This window comes from Tympanuchus pallidicinctus, unplaced genomic scaffold (genome assembly GCF_026119805.1).
Source record: "Tympanuchus pallidicinctus isolate F22 unplaced genomic scaffold, pur_lepc_1.0 scaffold17, whole genome shotgun sequence".
NCBI classification, from domain to species: Eukaryota; Metazoa; Chordata; class Aves; order Galliformes; family Phasianidae; genus Tympanuchus; species Tympanuchus pallidicinctus.
Genome location: NW_026294690.1, coordinates 6,128,879 through 6,145,517, shown reverse-complemented (window position 1 = coordinate 6,145,517; position 16,639 = coordinate 6,128,879). Strand labels below are relative to the sequence as shown.

The 16,639-nt window shown below is 43.4% G+C and overlaps 1 protein-coding gene across 1 annotated transcript in view; it reads left to right on the top strand.

The window, feature by feature from the left end:
• Positions 1-12,072, top strand: part of FAM120A (family with sequence similarity 120A) — a 49,348-nt gene extending 37,276 nt beyond the window's left edge. The window contains 6 exon segments of the mRNA XM_052679109.1: positions 158-367; positions 1,455-1,638; positions 2,506-2,643; positions 4,102-4,243; positions 7,627-7,723; positions 10,171-12,072. Of these exon segments, the coding sequence (XP_052535069.1) occupies positions 158-367; positions 1,455-1,638; positions 2,506-2,643; positions 4,102-4,243; positions 7,627-7,723; positions 10,171-10,482 (1,083 nt within the window). The 3' untranslated portion in view covers positions 10,483-12,072.
• Positions 12,073-16,639: the final 4,567 nt, after the last annotated feature.

Sequence of the window (16,639 nt, the reverse complement as noted above, 5' to 3'; positions counted from 1 at the left end):
CACATGGATTCTTCTGGTCAAACTGGCCTTTACATGTGAAAAGTCTGACAACTCTTTATAATCGCTATGTTTTCAATTAGCAAATAATGCAACTGGTGGAATGACTGAATTGCATCTCATTATTTTCTTACTGAACTTGTTTTTCTTTCCAAAACAGATTGAGAATCTCGATCCCCGAGGAATTCAGCTGTCTGCTTTATTTATGAGTGGTGTCGATATGGCACTTTTTGCAAACGATGCTTGCGGACAGCCGATTCCATGGGAGCACTGCTGTCCATGGATGTATTTTGATGGAAAGTTATTCCAGACCAAGCTCATCAAAGCAAGCCGGGAGAAAGTTCCGCTCATTGACCTCTGTGATGGTCAGGTGTGTAATTGCAGAAGTGCGGCAGAATATTAGGTGTACAGAATTTTGGTTTATCAGTCGTTTACTTCGTGTTTCATCTCTCCTTAAGAGGGAAATACAAAATGAATTGTCAGTAGTGACCTGTCAGCTCTATTTAATCTTGGCTCTGTTGCTGATGGTTGAAATGGCATTTTGGTAGGTTTTGGAAAAGTGCACTGATGTCCATTTTTAATGTTTCTGTCTCTGCAAACTGAAATTTGAATGCAGTTATGATCTAAAGCGCTTACTGTGAGTTGAAAACTTTCTGTTCCTTCATTCAAGTCATCTTCTTGTGCCAAGGTAGCGTCACAAAGAACTAAGCTGCTGGGGTATTACAATTAATGAAAATTTCTAATTTATTTTACAGGTTGTGAGGTCATCTTAGGATTCTTATGCTCAAAATTCCTTCACAGTTCTTGCACCCATCATAAGATAAAGACGAATTAGATTTTTGATGTACGTAGTTTGTGCAAAATTATTATCTAGCTGTGAAAGCAGGAGATAGATGAAGTTGATAGTTTACTGAATGTCCAAAGCATTTTATTTTTGCTGACTGTTAGGGAGATAAGAAGTCTTTTAACAAAAGAGCTTATTTGTTATTTCTGACTCAAGGGAAACTCCTTTTAGATTAAATCTTGATGGAGGCTGTGGTCACACTCGGACTCCTTAGCCTCCAGACATAAATTTGGTTTTGCAGCCCAAGTTTATGATGATTATTCCCTTTAAAGCTTGAAGGACTGCATTAAGTTTTCAGGACACTACAGGCTGATGTTTCTCAGTTCCTTTTAAGATTTCTACGTTGCCAACTTCTAAACTGTCTCAGAATTCAGACTTTCATCTCTGCTGATACAGAGTGATTTTTTTGTGAACATTTGATATGTTGTTGAACTGTTAGAAGATATGCAAGATAGATGATTGTAATTTACTAGCTGGCTTTATGAAAGTTTTTTGCAGTACTTATCTACCCTTCTGTTCTTTTGGTTTTGTCTGAATTTGTTTCATAAATACAGCTTTAGAGAATTGAAATCAAAATGCTAACATCCATTTATGACCTTCTTTTTATTCGTAGGCTGAGCAGGCAGCCAAGGTTGAAAAGATGCGTCAGAGCATCCTAGAAGGATTAAATTTCTCCAGGCAGAACCATCCTCTCCCTTTCCCACCTCCACCTGCCATGCCTTTCTATCCAGCTTCTATGTATCCTCGACACTTTGGGCCAGTCCCACCACCTCAGGGCAGGGGGAGAGGCTTTGCTGGTAAGTGATGGGACAGCAGTGTGAAGCTCATTGGCGTGAAGGGTTATCTTGTCTTCGCATTCCCCAAACTGAACTGGTTTGGTGTTTGGTTTCATAGGAAAGATATGTAAAAAGAAGTGATTGGCACACGTTGTCCTGTGCCAATCACTGCGTTTTGTTGTTACTTTTATTAGCTATAGCCTGGCATTATGGAATGTGCTGTATTGCTGCATATTTCCGTCAGAATTTTTAGTAGCTGTGCCAGATCAAAATATTTATACAGCTACTGTATGAAAAAGCAAAAATAAGATGAACAAGCCAACACTGGATGATCTGAGAAGACTCTTACTTGAACCATACTTTGCTTCAAAACGTTCATGTTGATTCATAAATGAGGGGACGTGGTCTGACAGGGTTGAAGACAGCTTTTCCCTCTCCTCTGTTTTGCCACAGCCATTTGGCTGTGGGCAGTTGGCACCCTCGAGCGTAAATACCGGAGGGCACTGATTAAACCATTCCTGGCTGTTTCTGGTATCATCTCCTTCCTCAAAACCACCCCCGGTCACAGAGGGCCTTAGATGTATTGATGCTGGGCTTTATGAGTAGGACGTCATTGAGGTGCCACCACTGTAACCAAAAAGTAGCTGTGAGTATCTTGGTGCTCATCACGCCGCGGAGGCTGGGGTGGCTGTTCCAAAGCCAGTTGAAGGGCTGCAGGTGGCAGAGCCCAGCGGGAGGGCTTCGGCCAGGCTGTCCCAGAGGCACTGCGTTGCTCTGCGCTGTGCTGGGAGGAAGGAAGGAGGTGGCAGCGGCTCTGCTAGGGGCTTTCCCTGATGCCTGCTCCCCTCACAGCTTTTCCCCTGTCTTTCTTTACCCTGGGTCTAACAGGAGTCTATGGCTTCGGAGGCCCTTATGGGGAAACAGTAGCCACAGGCGCTTACCGGGCCTTCCGGGTGGCGGCAGCGGCAGGACACTCCGGAGCCTTCTCTGGCAATGACAGCAACAGGACTAGCAAGTTTCAGGGCGGTAATTATACCCCGAACCCTTTTCTTAGAGCTTCTGCCAGCAGCTTCCTTCACTTCACGGTTTGGTCTGAGGCTTCCTACTGACTCCAGTCTCCCTCTCTCCTTAACTGTCTCGGCTCTCCCCTCCGCAGCCTCAGGCTGCTGCGAGGCCGCGCTCTCTGCTCTGCTGCCGGCCTGTCCCGGCCCGCACACCTCTCAGCAGCAGCCTCTCGCGCCTAGAAATCCTCCTTTGGGCACAGAATAAATAGCTGCAAACGCAACGAGCCCTTCTGTCTCCTGCGCTTTGAAACATGAGGGTGCAGCCTGTCGTGCGCTGAGCTGTGCTGGATTGTATTAACAGTCCTTTCCTAAAATGTGGGGACGATTTGAGCTTTCTGCAGCACAACGTAGCGTAGAAGTTACCGGCTTGTGTTCCTGCTAACTCATTCCACCTCAGCGTCAGTCTGGACGTAGGTGTGAGGCTGGTCTATTTGTGTGTCCATTGCTTTTCTGCTACGCTAGGTGAGACAGTGGAGATCTGTAAGTTCCGATCCCTCGTTTAGGATGGAATTTTTCCATACATGTAGCTGTTCTTTTCTGGCCTGCGAGGTCTTATTCTGGAAGCAAGCGTAGCTCTTAACGCTTCATTGTGTAACTCATAACAATATATATTTGAATCTGAGAGAGTTACACAGGGAAGTACAAACCTTTTTGAACTTAATACAGTAGGAACTAAATCACCGATTAACATTTGGAGACTAACTGTGGCTGTGTAAACGCAATGTTTTGTAACCCTTTCGGTGCTGATGGTCTTGCCAGTAACTCCTGACTCAGCTGCACTTAGCTTTTTGGAATACATGTTTTACCCTGGCTTTGACTTGAAAGTGCAAAGCACAGGTATAGATGAGCAGCGTGAGTAATAGCTAGTATCAGATTTCAGGCATTTGCAATTTTAGCCACTTTTTTTGGAGTGAAAGAGTAAATCTGCATTTACAGTGAGATCAGTTATTTCACTGTGTTTTTGTACCAGCGTGGCAATAGTGCAGATAATTCTGCCTAGTAACTTCTTTATGGAGGTATCCTAGGCTGCTATTTGTGTATTAGGCTAATAGCTGGTGTTCACTAAAAATGAGTTATTAAACTTTCGAAAAGTACTTCATGAGGAGTGCAGGAAAGAAACTTCAGGTATCTTACATTTCACTTCAGTTTCGTGATGCTTATCTAAACTGCATTTTTAGTTCCTGAAACTGAAGTACTCAATTACTTTGCTTTTCAGAAACTGTATATGTTTTTCTAAAAGGCTGTGTGAGAAGGACTCTTGAAGTTACAATTATTCTGAAAGGCCGTAGTGTGAACAAATAATTTACCACTGCCAAAAAGAGGAAAGTGTACAAGTAATAAAATTGGGTCCAGCAAGCTTTGTGCTCAACTAACTTCAATGTTGCAAAAGATCAAGTTTTGGTTTTGCTTTTATGTGCAGGAGTCCAACCTATTCCTTCTCAGGGAGGGAAACTTGAAATTGCCGGCACTGTAGTCGGCCATTGGGCTGGAAGCAGACGTGGACGAGGGGGTAGAGGGCCGTTCCCTCTGCAGGTCGTTTCTGTGGGAGGACCAGCGCGAGGGTAAGTGCCGCCTGCGCGATGTGCTTGTCTTTCATGCAATACGTTTGAAGATACGTTAGGTAAATTATGCCCACTGAGTATTCAAGAAAAGCAATTACGCTCATTTTAAGATGTTTTTAATCAGTTATTCAGATGAGCATAAGCATTTTTATGTGCGAAAAAAAAATTGTAGTCTGAGAGATGTACTGAATTGTTTCACACGAGGAGGTGGCTCGAGGGTTTTTCCTTACATGAAATCAGTAAATACATTATACCTGATCAAAACTGTCACAGCATTCAGTTATTTTCTTTGTCACGGTAGAGCATTTATAATGAAGTGTGATAAATTTTTTAATAACTTCATTATGTAATTTTTCTGCAAAGCAGCAAACAAGGATGTTTCTCAGTTTAATAGTTCTCTGCTACAGTCATGATGGGAGATGTTCTTAAGAGAATATTTTCTTCAGCTCTTTCATTCCATTTCACTACAGCTGAAATTACAGGTGTACAGCATTTCTGAAAACAAAGTAATTTGTGTAAAATATGTAGTCTTTTACTTTAAGATTATATTTTTTCCCCTGGGTTTATTGTTCTGTGCACTGCAGAGCTACCATCTGTAATTAAGATTGCATCCATTATGGTAGATGGTGGTGAAGTTATGTAGTTTGTGTATTGTATCACTGTTCGACTGCATTAAAGTAATGGAGGAAAGTAGCCATATTTATGCCATCGTGACCTAGGAAGCATCTGGAAGAATTAAGATTTGAACTGTATAGATTCCTCTGTATTCATCAACTAAATGAAATGTGCAGTATCGAAAGCATGGTGCTAAAGTCAGTGTGAGCTGTTGGAACACCGGTCTTGTTGGACTGAGTGAGAAAATGGTCAGACCTGAAGCACTGGCAGTGTGGGAGCAGGGAGAGAAGTGATCTGCTGGTGTGGGGACAGGGAGGGGTAAGAACAGCAGAAACAAGGAAGAAAAGCTCATGAGCAGAAAACAGCATAGGTGTAAAAACAGAGCTGACATTAAAGTGGTGCACACATGCATCTAGTGTTGTTTCAGGCACTTCTGGCAGGTATCCTAAGGTAAACAGTTGTAGCAGGACCCATAGGACACCTCTGCTCTTCCACAGCAGCAGTGGGAGACAGAGTAAGCTCAGGGACATGCTGAGGCACACGACTCCACTGCATATTTACTTTTCAGTGGAATGCACTGGCTGTGGGCCTGTTTGTGAAAAATGTCCAGGTAATTTGTATTGCCACAGTCAAGACTGCTGTCAGATTGAGGCCCCCTGAGTGATTATCTGGAGGCATCTTCAGGCTCAGAGCTGTCTTACATCCATACCTACCCTTGACTTCATAAAATAGCAGCTCCTCCATTTTCTGAAGAAGTAAATACCTGAATTTCTGGATAACATCAGTAACCAGAGACAAGCACTGGAAAGTCCCAGGTTAGCTTCTTCCTCGGCCGAGTATCAGTAGAAATACGAAGGGCTGTTGCTGCTCCTTTCTGATCCATAAAATGCCCTCGTGGCAGAGGAAGTGCTGTTCTCCAGTTGTAGCTTTTGAGTACGGAGTATAAAATATTTGACCCTTTCTTTCTGAAGAAGCACTATCTTGGGGCTGGTAGGTTTGAATTCAAGTTGTCGCCTCAGAAAGACAAGGAAGCTGTCAGTGCTAGATCTTCCTGTCTCCATCAAGTCCTAACTGGCATTAAACTTTTAAAGTCTAGTGTTACTAAAGAGTTCTTCAAAGATGAGAGGTTACCATAGGCATCTCTTACTGTTTGTTGTTTCTTAGTAGGAAAGTGTTACTGCTGTTACTCCACCTAAGGCCATGTATTATGAAGCCTGGGCTCCTTGTCTGTGGATTTCCTACTAACCAGCACTTTTCTAGGAAGGTGCACAGTTCACTGACTGCAGTTTATCATGTAGCTCTTCACACTTCTGTTTCATTTTTTTATCTGTTTCAGCAGAGGGTATCATGTCAGGCTTGTTTACAGCATTGTCTTATGTCTCTGCAACACTAAACTTGAATGTTCTTAAGGTTATACCAGCTGCTTTTTATTAGCTTTGATCCGTCAGTATATCTAGTGAGCTGCACTCTGAGTTGGAAAAATCTATTATTCAGCCTCTGAAGGACGTACTTTCACCACATAAAAAGTAAAAGGGATGGGTAATTCTTGTTAAAATCCTTGGAAAGAGTGTAGTAAGAGTCGTAAAACACAATTCTAACCTGTGTCCTTTGCTTTGGCTTTGAATACCACTATTTAAATTCATGCTGCTTCGTGGGGGGGTTAGTAATGCGGGAGGACTTGCATGGCACAGCTCAGTGTTCCTCTGCAGCATCAGTTCAGTGTAACTGGGTTGCTGTAGCGCAGCAGGAAGCAGCAGAACTGAGCAACACCTTTAGTTGCTTCTTAGGCTGTCTTTTGTACAGCTCACAAGGACTTCACTGGCATGTAGGAATGAAACAATAAATACATGAACAGTAAATATGAGGAAACATTAGGTATGTAGGAGCACCAGGCAGCATATAGCTAGTCTGTGCTCGCTTCAGAGGAGTCAGTCTTCATGCTGTGACTGCCTCGTATTGGGCATTGAACTGGAGGAAAGTAGAGCAGTCGTGTATTTTCAGCACAGGTAGCAAAAAGAATTTTCAGATGATTTGTGGTTCTTGACACAGTGATGAAGAAAGTTGTAATTCCGTAATTGATTGCATTAAAATAGTTGTAACTGATGGAAAACTTGTTTCCATCTGATCTAATCTTTACTGAATCGATTAAAAACAAAACAGACAAAAGCACCACCTGACTTCATTCAACAGAATCCAAACTTGGCTTCGTGTTGGCTGTGAAGCTTTGTGGTTTTGTTTTTTTTTTTTCCTCCCATGTTCTTGGAAGAAATTGAATGAAGGAAAGGCAAAATACAAAATTGCTTCAGGTTTGATGGGGGAAATTCAAAATTACAGATGTGTGAGCATATCTGTGTGTGGGGAGTGTTAGTGAATGGAGGGCACAGTGTTTATAAATGGTTCAAAATTCTTGCCCCGTTTTTAATGTAAAAGTACTTTGAGATCTGTTTTGAAAGTACTGTAAGGATAATTTGACACTTTGAAAATATTTCTGCAAAGCTTGAAAGTGCTCAGTTATTGTTTCTCAAAAAGTAAAACACAGAATTCATCATCTTACTGCTAGCAGAACAAGTTTGTTACATTTCCTGCACTTGCAGGTAGTAGAACATTAATTCTTGTTTAGGCAGTCATGCTGGTTAGTTAGAGAAGTGAAAATGTTAGCCACTGGACAGCAAGGCTGGAAAAAAGCACTCTGAAAATGAAATGAAATTGAAAGTACTTGTGTATGAATCTGTTGTTTATTTTTATTTCCTCTTTCTCAATGCTTACAGGCGTCCTAGAGGAGTTATTTCCACTCCAGTGATAAGAACTTTTGGAAGAGGCGGAAGGTACTATGGGAGAGGCTATAAAAGCCAGGGAGCAATTCAGGTAATAAAGCCATGTGCCTGACACTCATTTACAGGCTAGTGTAGCATGGATTTCCAGACTAGCTAAAACTGACAAGCACAGCTTCAAAATACAAATGTGTTTATTGCAATGATCTTGCCTACAATTTGAAGCTATAAGCTGCACAACCAGAGGTGGATGGCTGGCTAGTTTTGCATCTCAGTCGCTAGCACACTTTAGTTATAAAAACACAAGTGGAAAATGTGGATGTGAAGGCTGTGCCTGCATAGTTCTAACCAGTTGTGGGAATAGAATGTAATTTGGAAAAATGAGAGAAATACAAAGCTGAAACAAATTAGCAGTTCCTATTCCCGCCCCCGCTCTTTCTCAGTTTTTTTTCTGGAGTCACAGTCCAAAGTCGTAACAAACAAATAATAGCAGTAGGAAATCGTTTTGCTGCTCCGTGGCTCCAATCTAAGAAGTTACTCTAAACTTCTAGGAAACAACCCAGCAACCTTTGTCGCTTGAACACAGTTTCATTTTTGGTGGCAATATAAGGAAGAGTCTGTGGACTGTAATTATTGTCTGTTCCATGGATCCTTTAAATATAGCTGAAGCAAGCTGATGTTTCATATTAAATGCCAGTTGCTTCAGAGTTGTGTTTTCCTCCCTTTTTCATTGTTCTTGCTGCTATGCAGTTTTGAATGTTATTGATCCCAGGGGTAATGGATGAGTGGGTAGTAAACAGGCAGAGAACTTTCACAATAAATATACATATGGTTCTTCAATTTGTCGTGTAGACATGATTGTTAAGTCTGGGGAAGTACTTGCAGATAGGAGGCAGAGATGTTCTCCAGCAGATAACACAGCAACTTATGCTATTCCAGGTGTAAAAACTGAAATATTTTGAAATAATTTTCTTCCTTGCTGAATTCCTGTTTACTCAGATTGTGTATTGTGTACAGATGTACCTATCTGGTGTACTTTGAATAGAAGAGAAAGCACTATGTTAATTACAGCATCTTGTTTCCAAGTACCTAAACCCACAAAACAAAGGAAGCCCAGAGTAGGAGCTCCCAAGTATGCCAGGCTTCCTGCAGGCTTACATGTGTAAGTGCAGTGTAGGAAGTACCTGTAGATAAGATGGTAGACAGTCTCAACAGACAGCAAATTTGAGCAGTCACAGTTAATAATATGTAATTTGGATGATAAATATTTTTAATTACATGTATCTTAATCTAAAATTGTGCCTGTGATCTAGAGAGAGAGCACAAATAGTGATGTTTTCTACAAACTAGTCCTGAGCTCGTCAGATTCCGCCATCATCAGTCACTATACTGTAATACATGTTCATTTTAACAGGAAGGGATAACTTGGGAAGCTTAATGCATAACAAGTAGATTTTATTACCTAGTAAAGATTAACTGGCAACAGTATACTTCTCTGTCCTACAAACCTGAGCAGTTAAGGGAAGAATGTTTTCGTAGGGCCAGGTTGAGAAATGCACAAGATCCTCCCTGGAGAATCCAGTGGCTTTACTGTCACTAATTGTGAGGTGACATGAGGAAGGTTGGAGAATGCAACTGAAATAAGCAATTTCTATTCATCAAACAGAAAATGTGCCTGTATCTTCCCAAGATAAGGTCTTTCTGTCTTGATCTGTATTTTACCTTCAGAGTCTTGAGGCAGTTCAGGAGAGTAATGACCATGCTGATTTCAGCATGTAAAAATTAAGATTATTGAAGCATGAAGCTGTGTGCCAGTGAGTTGTGTAAGATGTCCATATCTTAGTCATTTCTTAATATTTGACTTTGTTAACAGCATACCAGATAAGTACGTTGCTTCTTAGCAACCCAGCCTACTTGTGTTGTCGTTTAAAGCCTGTTGTGGTTCTTGGAGCACTAAGATTCATTGTTACAGATGCTTAAAAACTAAATATACGTTCTTAAGTTGCATAAGTCTGATTTCTGTTGTTACAGGCAGTCTACACTCACTGTATGAAATTGCTTTTCTACCCTCAGGAATGTAGACTAGAATAGAGAATATTGCACGCTGCCTTTTGCACCTTCCAGAAATTGTGCAAAGATGAGTCTTGGTTTGTATTTGAGTAACATGTAATCATAAAATTAAACTATCACGTAGGTGAAGCAAGAAGCAGAATTAAGCTGTATGTTGATTCCCTGTTTTGATATTCCCATACACTTTTGTAGCTGCTGTGCTGTGAGATAAGGGAGGGGTCAGAGTAGAAAGAGCATTTTACCACAGGACCACCATTTTACCACCAGAAGGCATGGCCAGGCAGCACTCAGACACTGAGCCTGCTTAACAGCTGTGCTGTGCTGCTCCTTTTGTGCCCCTTCTTGTTTCGGTGGTCGGTGCTCACTTGTGGGACTTCTGCATGCTGCCTGTTTTCGTAGTGCCTTGTATGGGATTGTAAATATACAGTGGTGGTGGCTCTTCAGTAATTTTCTTCTTTTCTTAAAAAATAGGGCAAACCTCCTTATGCTGCTTCAGCAGAAGAAGTAGCCAAAGAACTTAAGTCAAAATCAGAGGAATCTAAATCCTCAATTGTGTCTTCAGATGGATCCCTGGCTGAAAACGGAGTTGTGAATGAGGAAAAACCAGCTTCCCAGATGAATGGGAATACAGGAGACATCAGGGCTTCCAATCAGTCTGAAAGTGCCTTGAGTAATGACTCTAAAATGTGCAATACAAATCCTCACTTAAATGCACTAAATGCAGACAGTGTTTGCCATAAAGATGATGCTCTTGAGGCCACTGTCTTAAAAAAAGAAGAGTAAACTTATTTTTTATAGAGGGTGAAGGATGTTGGGAAGGGTCAGGATTAGGAATATCTGGAAAGAAAGAGAGCCTACAGTTACGTACATTTTTTCCTTTCCGTAAGAGAAAAATGAGGACTTTGGAAATTCGGATCCCTCTTTGATGTCAGAGATTTAAACAACACATTTTTAGTTTTAACCAGTTGTAGTCAAAATGCTACAATAAAACAAAAAAGAAAGAGAATGAAGAGCATTTGACTCCCGCACTTAAAATGAAGTATACATAAAGTTTAAACTGGTTATGACAAAAGCTTGTAGTTTTGTTTTTTGAAATATAAAGAAAACAAATTTTGGCAGTCTTTAAGTATATATAGCTTAAAATATAATTTTTAGTACTTGGCACCATATGTATGCCATTATATTTGATTTTGCATTACTGTGTCACAATAAAGCTTTCTTTAAGGCTTTGATTTCATGATTATGGGGGGAAAAAGGCACAACCACAGTTTTTCTTTCTTAAATTTCATCACCGTTGATGTGGTTCTTTTGTGTTAAAATGTGCAAACTATCGAAACTAAAAATTATAGAGTAATATTGCAGTTCTGCTGATTTTAAATATACATCATACATACTTTACAAGCAAGTTAAATGGAGATAAACTTGAAATCATAGAAGATGCAAATGACCTTTCAAAATAAACACAATGTGTTCTGAAACTTTTTGTGACTAATACCATGCATCCGTGATCAATGAACTATGTGGTTTTGAATCAGACGTAGACCATTAGTACTACTATTTGAGCTAAACTTCTGCATGGTTCATAATTTTTAAAGTGTGTAGTTAATATTATGCATGTTATTGTCCTCTTTCTTCCATTCTTACAAGTACTGTGCCCATTTGCAAAACAAAAAGCTAATAATCAGTAATAGTCCTATAAAAGATGTTAACTATGTTTAGTCATTGACTGATCTTGCTCTAACCTTAAAATTTTGTGATTATTGACCTCTGTTGCATTTATTCTAAAACTTAAAAAAAAAAAAAATTATCTAGCCGTTTTGAATATCAACGTTACCCTGGTGTACTCATTGCTGTATGCATTATTGTTCTCTGTTGCTGTTTTATGCCTTCATATTAGCAAATATGAAATTCTGTGAAAAACAAAAAAAAAAAAAGCTTTAATCTTCAAAAAAAAAAAGTACCCCCCTTCTGTAGCAGGAAACAAATGGCTTGTTCTTGAGAACTTTCCCATCAAGAATTTAGTATAAGCAAATATACCTGTATCATTTTGATGTTTTTGTTAGTGTTTCCAAACTTAATGTACTTCAAAATCAGAATCATTTCTTTATATTCGTTTTCATATAATTCTCCTGATGCTCTTCATCACACATTAGTGATCAGAAATGAGGTGTAATTCCCCATTCCCTGCCCGCAAGAGCTAAGTAGGTATCTTAATGTAAGTTGAAGGGAGTTCTGCCCCAACTCATGGATTGTGCAAGAATGAACTACTGTTGGGTTTGATTGGTTGTAGATGGATTGTGGTGTGGTGTATTTGAAGGCTATTGAATGCAACTTACAGTGCTTAATAAAAATCTTTATTCTTTTAGTATAAAATACCGTATGCCTTTTTTGTCGAATATTTTTAAGTACGTGCTGTAAATAAAGGTTTTCCTACGCCCCAATGAAGCGCCTGAGTTAGCAGACTGCGTCCGCGCTGTCCTGAGGGCCGCAGGTGGAGAGCAGCAGCAGGCCTCCACGTGCTGCCTGTGCTGGAGCCACACAGCCGGTCGGAGCAGCACTCCGTCCTCGTGTCACTGCTGTTCAGACGCCCGCTCTGAAGTGCAGCGTAGCTGATAAGATGGAAGCGTTCCTTGGAAATGCCGTGGGCAGTGAGTTTAAGCAGAAAAAGAGCGTGCCCTGGATGTTTGCAGAGGTGCCCCGGTGTTGTGTGTGAGATGTAAGATGATCGGCTCTGCTCCTTGTAGCTGAGAGCACATGATGCCGTTATGCAGGAGCGTTCTCTGCATAATGGATCGCACTGACATAACACGAATAGTTACTCATTTATACTTGGTTGATAGCAAAATAGCATTTCTGTCTGGGCCCGCCCTTATTGTCTGCTGTCTCTATCTAAATGTTCATCTGTTTACTCTAGTGCCTGACACACATTGTTAAAAACAGCCTTGCCCTGAGCGTTTTTGATCTCATGTTGTGTCTACATGAGCAGTATTAGCAGCTCTGCGCTTCGTGTGGATGCAGTTTATAGCGGTGCAGCTGTGTTCTGTGCAAATTACAGCAATCGTTCTTCATCTCTCCCTTCAGAAGCGAAGTGAGCTGGAGAGGAGCAGTTTTCCTGGTGTAGCAGCCGCCGTGCTGGGGCTCATGTTGCCTAAATTCTTGGGATCATGTCCCTTTCTACCTACGTAGTATTTCACATAGTGGAATCCATGTCGTGTTATTCTTCACTCGTCTGTTTTGGAGGTGTAGCCAAGCTCATGTTCCAGTGAGGTTCCAAAGCATCATTTACTGCAGTAGCAGAGACAAACCAGGCACTGCCATGCAGTGACGTCAATAAAAATAAATCTTGGCTGCTGTTAAGTACATGGGAGGTGTTACCTGTGTGCCGTGTGCTGGAAATACGGTCATTTCACTCATTTCTGTCCTGTAACCAAGCCACCAAACTCTGCACGTGCACCAGAGGGTGACAAGCCATCCACACGAGCGGCTAAAGTTAGGATGTGGAGGTAGGCCAAAGTGATCCAGATCATTGCCCCACGTGTAACAAAAAGCATTGATTTCTTCCACAGATGATGATGAAAGTTTGGCTTGTGCTACTTGTGCACAATGCCTGGATCGCTTCCTTGCCTTGTGGCCTGTTGAAGTGCCTGGCTCCTGGCAGCAGGGCTGCTGGATGCTGGGCAGGGAGAACAAGCTCTTGGTAGCTGGGAGGTGCTTAGAGACTGGGTACCAGCGCTCCCTGGTGCCCTGACTGAGAACGTGGGTATCAAATGAAGAGCCAGCCCAAGTTTTATTGCTTGCGATTGAGGCAGCTGATCTGTGTATAGCTGGTGGTTCTCTCTTCTCTGCATTCATTTCTGCTGCCAGTTGTGCAGGGATGGTGCAGCACTGAGGTGCAGTGTGTCTGTGCGCTAGCAAAGGGTTCTCACAAAACACTGGTTCTGCCCTAAGATTTCCTGTTAATGACCCTGAGAAATGTCATAGAATTGTTTGAGATGGAAGGGACCTGTACAGGCCATCTAGTCCAGCTCCCCTGCAATGAACGAGGACACCGTCAGCTCCATCAGGTGCTTTGTGCCCATGCAGCCTGACTTGGGTGAGCTGACAGGGCATCCACCAACTCGGGGCAGCCTGTGCCAGTGCCTCAATGCCCTTAACTGTAAAAAACTTCTTCCTTATATCCAATCTAAATCTGCCCTCTTAGTTTGAAACCACTTGTCCTATCACACAGACCCCACTAAAGAGTTCTTTCTGACAGCCCCCTTAGATACTGTCAGGCTGCTCTCAGGTCTCCCTGGCGCCTTCTCTCCAAGCTGAACAGCCCCTGCTCTCAGTCTGTCCTTGCAGGGAGGTGTTCCATCCTTGGGGTCATTTTTTCTGGCCCTTCTCTGGACGCACTCCCAACAGATCCATGTCACTCCTGTTTTGATTACTCCGCATCTGGACACAGTACTCGAGGTGAGGTCTCACAGCACATAGCAGAGGGGCAGGGTCACCTCCCTCGCCTTGCTGGCCACGCTGCATTTCACACAGCCCAGGATACAGATGGCTTTCTGGGCTGTGAGAGCACATTGCTGGCTGATGTTCAGCTGACCACTCCCCAGTACCCCCATGTCCTTTTTGGCTGGGCTGAGCTTCATCCTTATACCCCCAGCTTGTACTGATAGTGGGGGTTGCCACAAGCCAGGTGCCAGGCCTTGCATTTTGCTTTGCTGAGCCTCAAGAAGCTCTGGGCTTCCTGCTGGAACCTGCCTATGTCTGTGCATCCCATCCCTCAGGTGTGTCAGCCACACCCACAGCTTGGTGTCATCTGCAAACTGCTGAGGCTGCACTCGATGCCGCTGCCGATGTCGTTGATGTGCTGTTAGAGCACCAATCCCACTACTGACCACCAAGGGACATCTCTTGCCACTGATCACCCTCTGGGCATTGAGCCTTTGACCACCACTCTCTGGGTACGATCTCTTAACCACTTTGTCATCCATTGAACAGTCCACCTGTCAAATCCATCTTTCCAATTTGGAGAGAAGGATGTTATGGGGGACCGTGTCAAAGTCCTTATTGAAGTCCAGATAGGTGACATCAGTGGCTCTTCCCTTGCCCACTGATTCGGTGCCATAGTGAGAAGCAATGATGTTGCTCTGGCAGAACCTGCCCTTGGTGAAGCCATGCTGGTTATCCCTATCACCTCCTCTACACTGTGCCTAAGCATAGCTTCCAAGAAGATCTGCTCCATGATCTTCCTGGCACAGAGGTGAGGCTGACGGGTCAGTAGTTCCCTGGGTCTTCCTTTCTACCCTACCTTAAAAAAGGATGTGGTGATGCTTTTTTCCAGTCGCTGGGACGTCACCTGACTGCCACGACTTTTCAGACATCATCGAGAGACATTACCTGTCTTTGGAGTTCCAGAGCCTTTTATTCTATAAGGGCACCTGGAGAGGCGAGGCAGGTAAGAAGAGGGTTTGCCTATGACACCGAGCAAAGACCTGTTTCCATCTGTCCCCATCTCTTAGGTTCCCTCCCTTTTCCCAGTGGTGACCTACTTGGGGTGTATCACCCCAGTGCCTTCTTTGGTGGTATGGCTGGGAGTCACTCCACCAGTCTGTCTTCTGCTCACACTCTTTGATGCTCCTAAATCTCTCCACCTCCTCCTTGAGCTCTGCAGGAGGTGTCTCAGCCACCTTCCAGTGGCAGCAGCAAGCTCAGGCACTCCTTGCAGCCAGAAATCTGAGCAGCCACGTTTCTGGGCAGGCACTCGATCTGGGTCTCCACGTTCTTTTTGGAGAGAGCATAGCTAGATGTGTTCTCCAGGAGGCAGTTGGTAGGTAAGCCGGTTTCCCAAGTGGGGAGGGATGCTTTGTTCCCCAGCTCACCCTGCCTGCAGGAACTGCCATGCAAACTGACGTGCCACACACTGTTCACCCCTGGGAGCTCTTCAAGGGTCACTTTTGTAACTGGAAGCTCTGATGCTGCTGCTCCAGGCCCCATCCCCACCACATCTGAGCTGCTGACACGTGGAAGGTGATGGTGCCCCATAGCTCCTCACTGACAGGAATTCAGCTGCCCTACTGAGGTGATTCCTTGCTTTGGTGCGGAATGCGGCCACACCAAAGCTGTCTGCCTGCAGAGAAAGGCACCAAGTCTTGGGGCACAGTGTGAAGGATGAATACAGCTCCGTGCCACGCACCCTGTGCATGCAGCTCCTGGGACAGGTCCAAAGAGTAGATGGTTTGTTATTCCTTACACACACCATCCTGTCTATAAGAAGAGAGCCTTGCTATTTCCAGAGTGGAATCCGATACGAATAAAGACAGTGATTGTCAGATCTGCTGGCTTCCATGCAGACAGTATTTTCCTGTCCATTCTGAAGGCAAGGCTGTATTGGTGTCAGGGTCCTGCGACCCTGGAGAGCACTGTGCTGAAGCTGCACTGTACTGCTCCACCTGACCCAGCCTATGGCACAGCTCTCCAGAGCAGCTGAGGCCTTTCCTCTCAGCTCCCATTGCCTGACAAGGAGGGAGGGAACTGGCCCCGATGCACTGAGAGCCCACAGCCGGGTCAGTCTTCCAGCCATTCTGCCCCAAGCCTGTAGTGTTGCCTGGGGTTGTGGCCAAAGTGCAGGACCCAGCACTTGTTCTTACTGGACTTCATCCCATTGGCCCCAACCCAGCAATCCAGTCTGTCCAGGTCGCTCTGTGGGGCTTTCCTGCCCTCAGGCAGATCGGCAGTTCCGCCAACTTGGTGTCATCTGCCAACTTACTGAGGATGCACTCAATCCTCTCATCCAGATCAATTTGTTTAGGTGCTACCTTCTGCTTTACCACAAGTTCTCAGCAAATTGAAACAAAAAAAAACTGACAAACATTCTAAAACTTTCTTTCTCTTTGCAAACTTCTGGTTTAGTGGTAACAAACGAGCTCCTTGCTGCCTTCAGGAGCTGTAT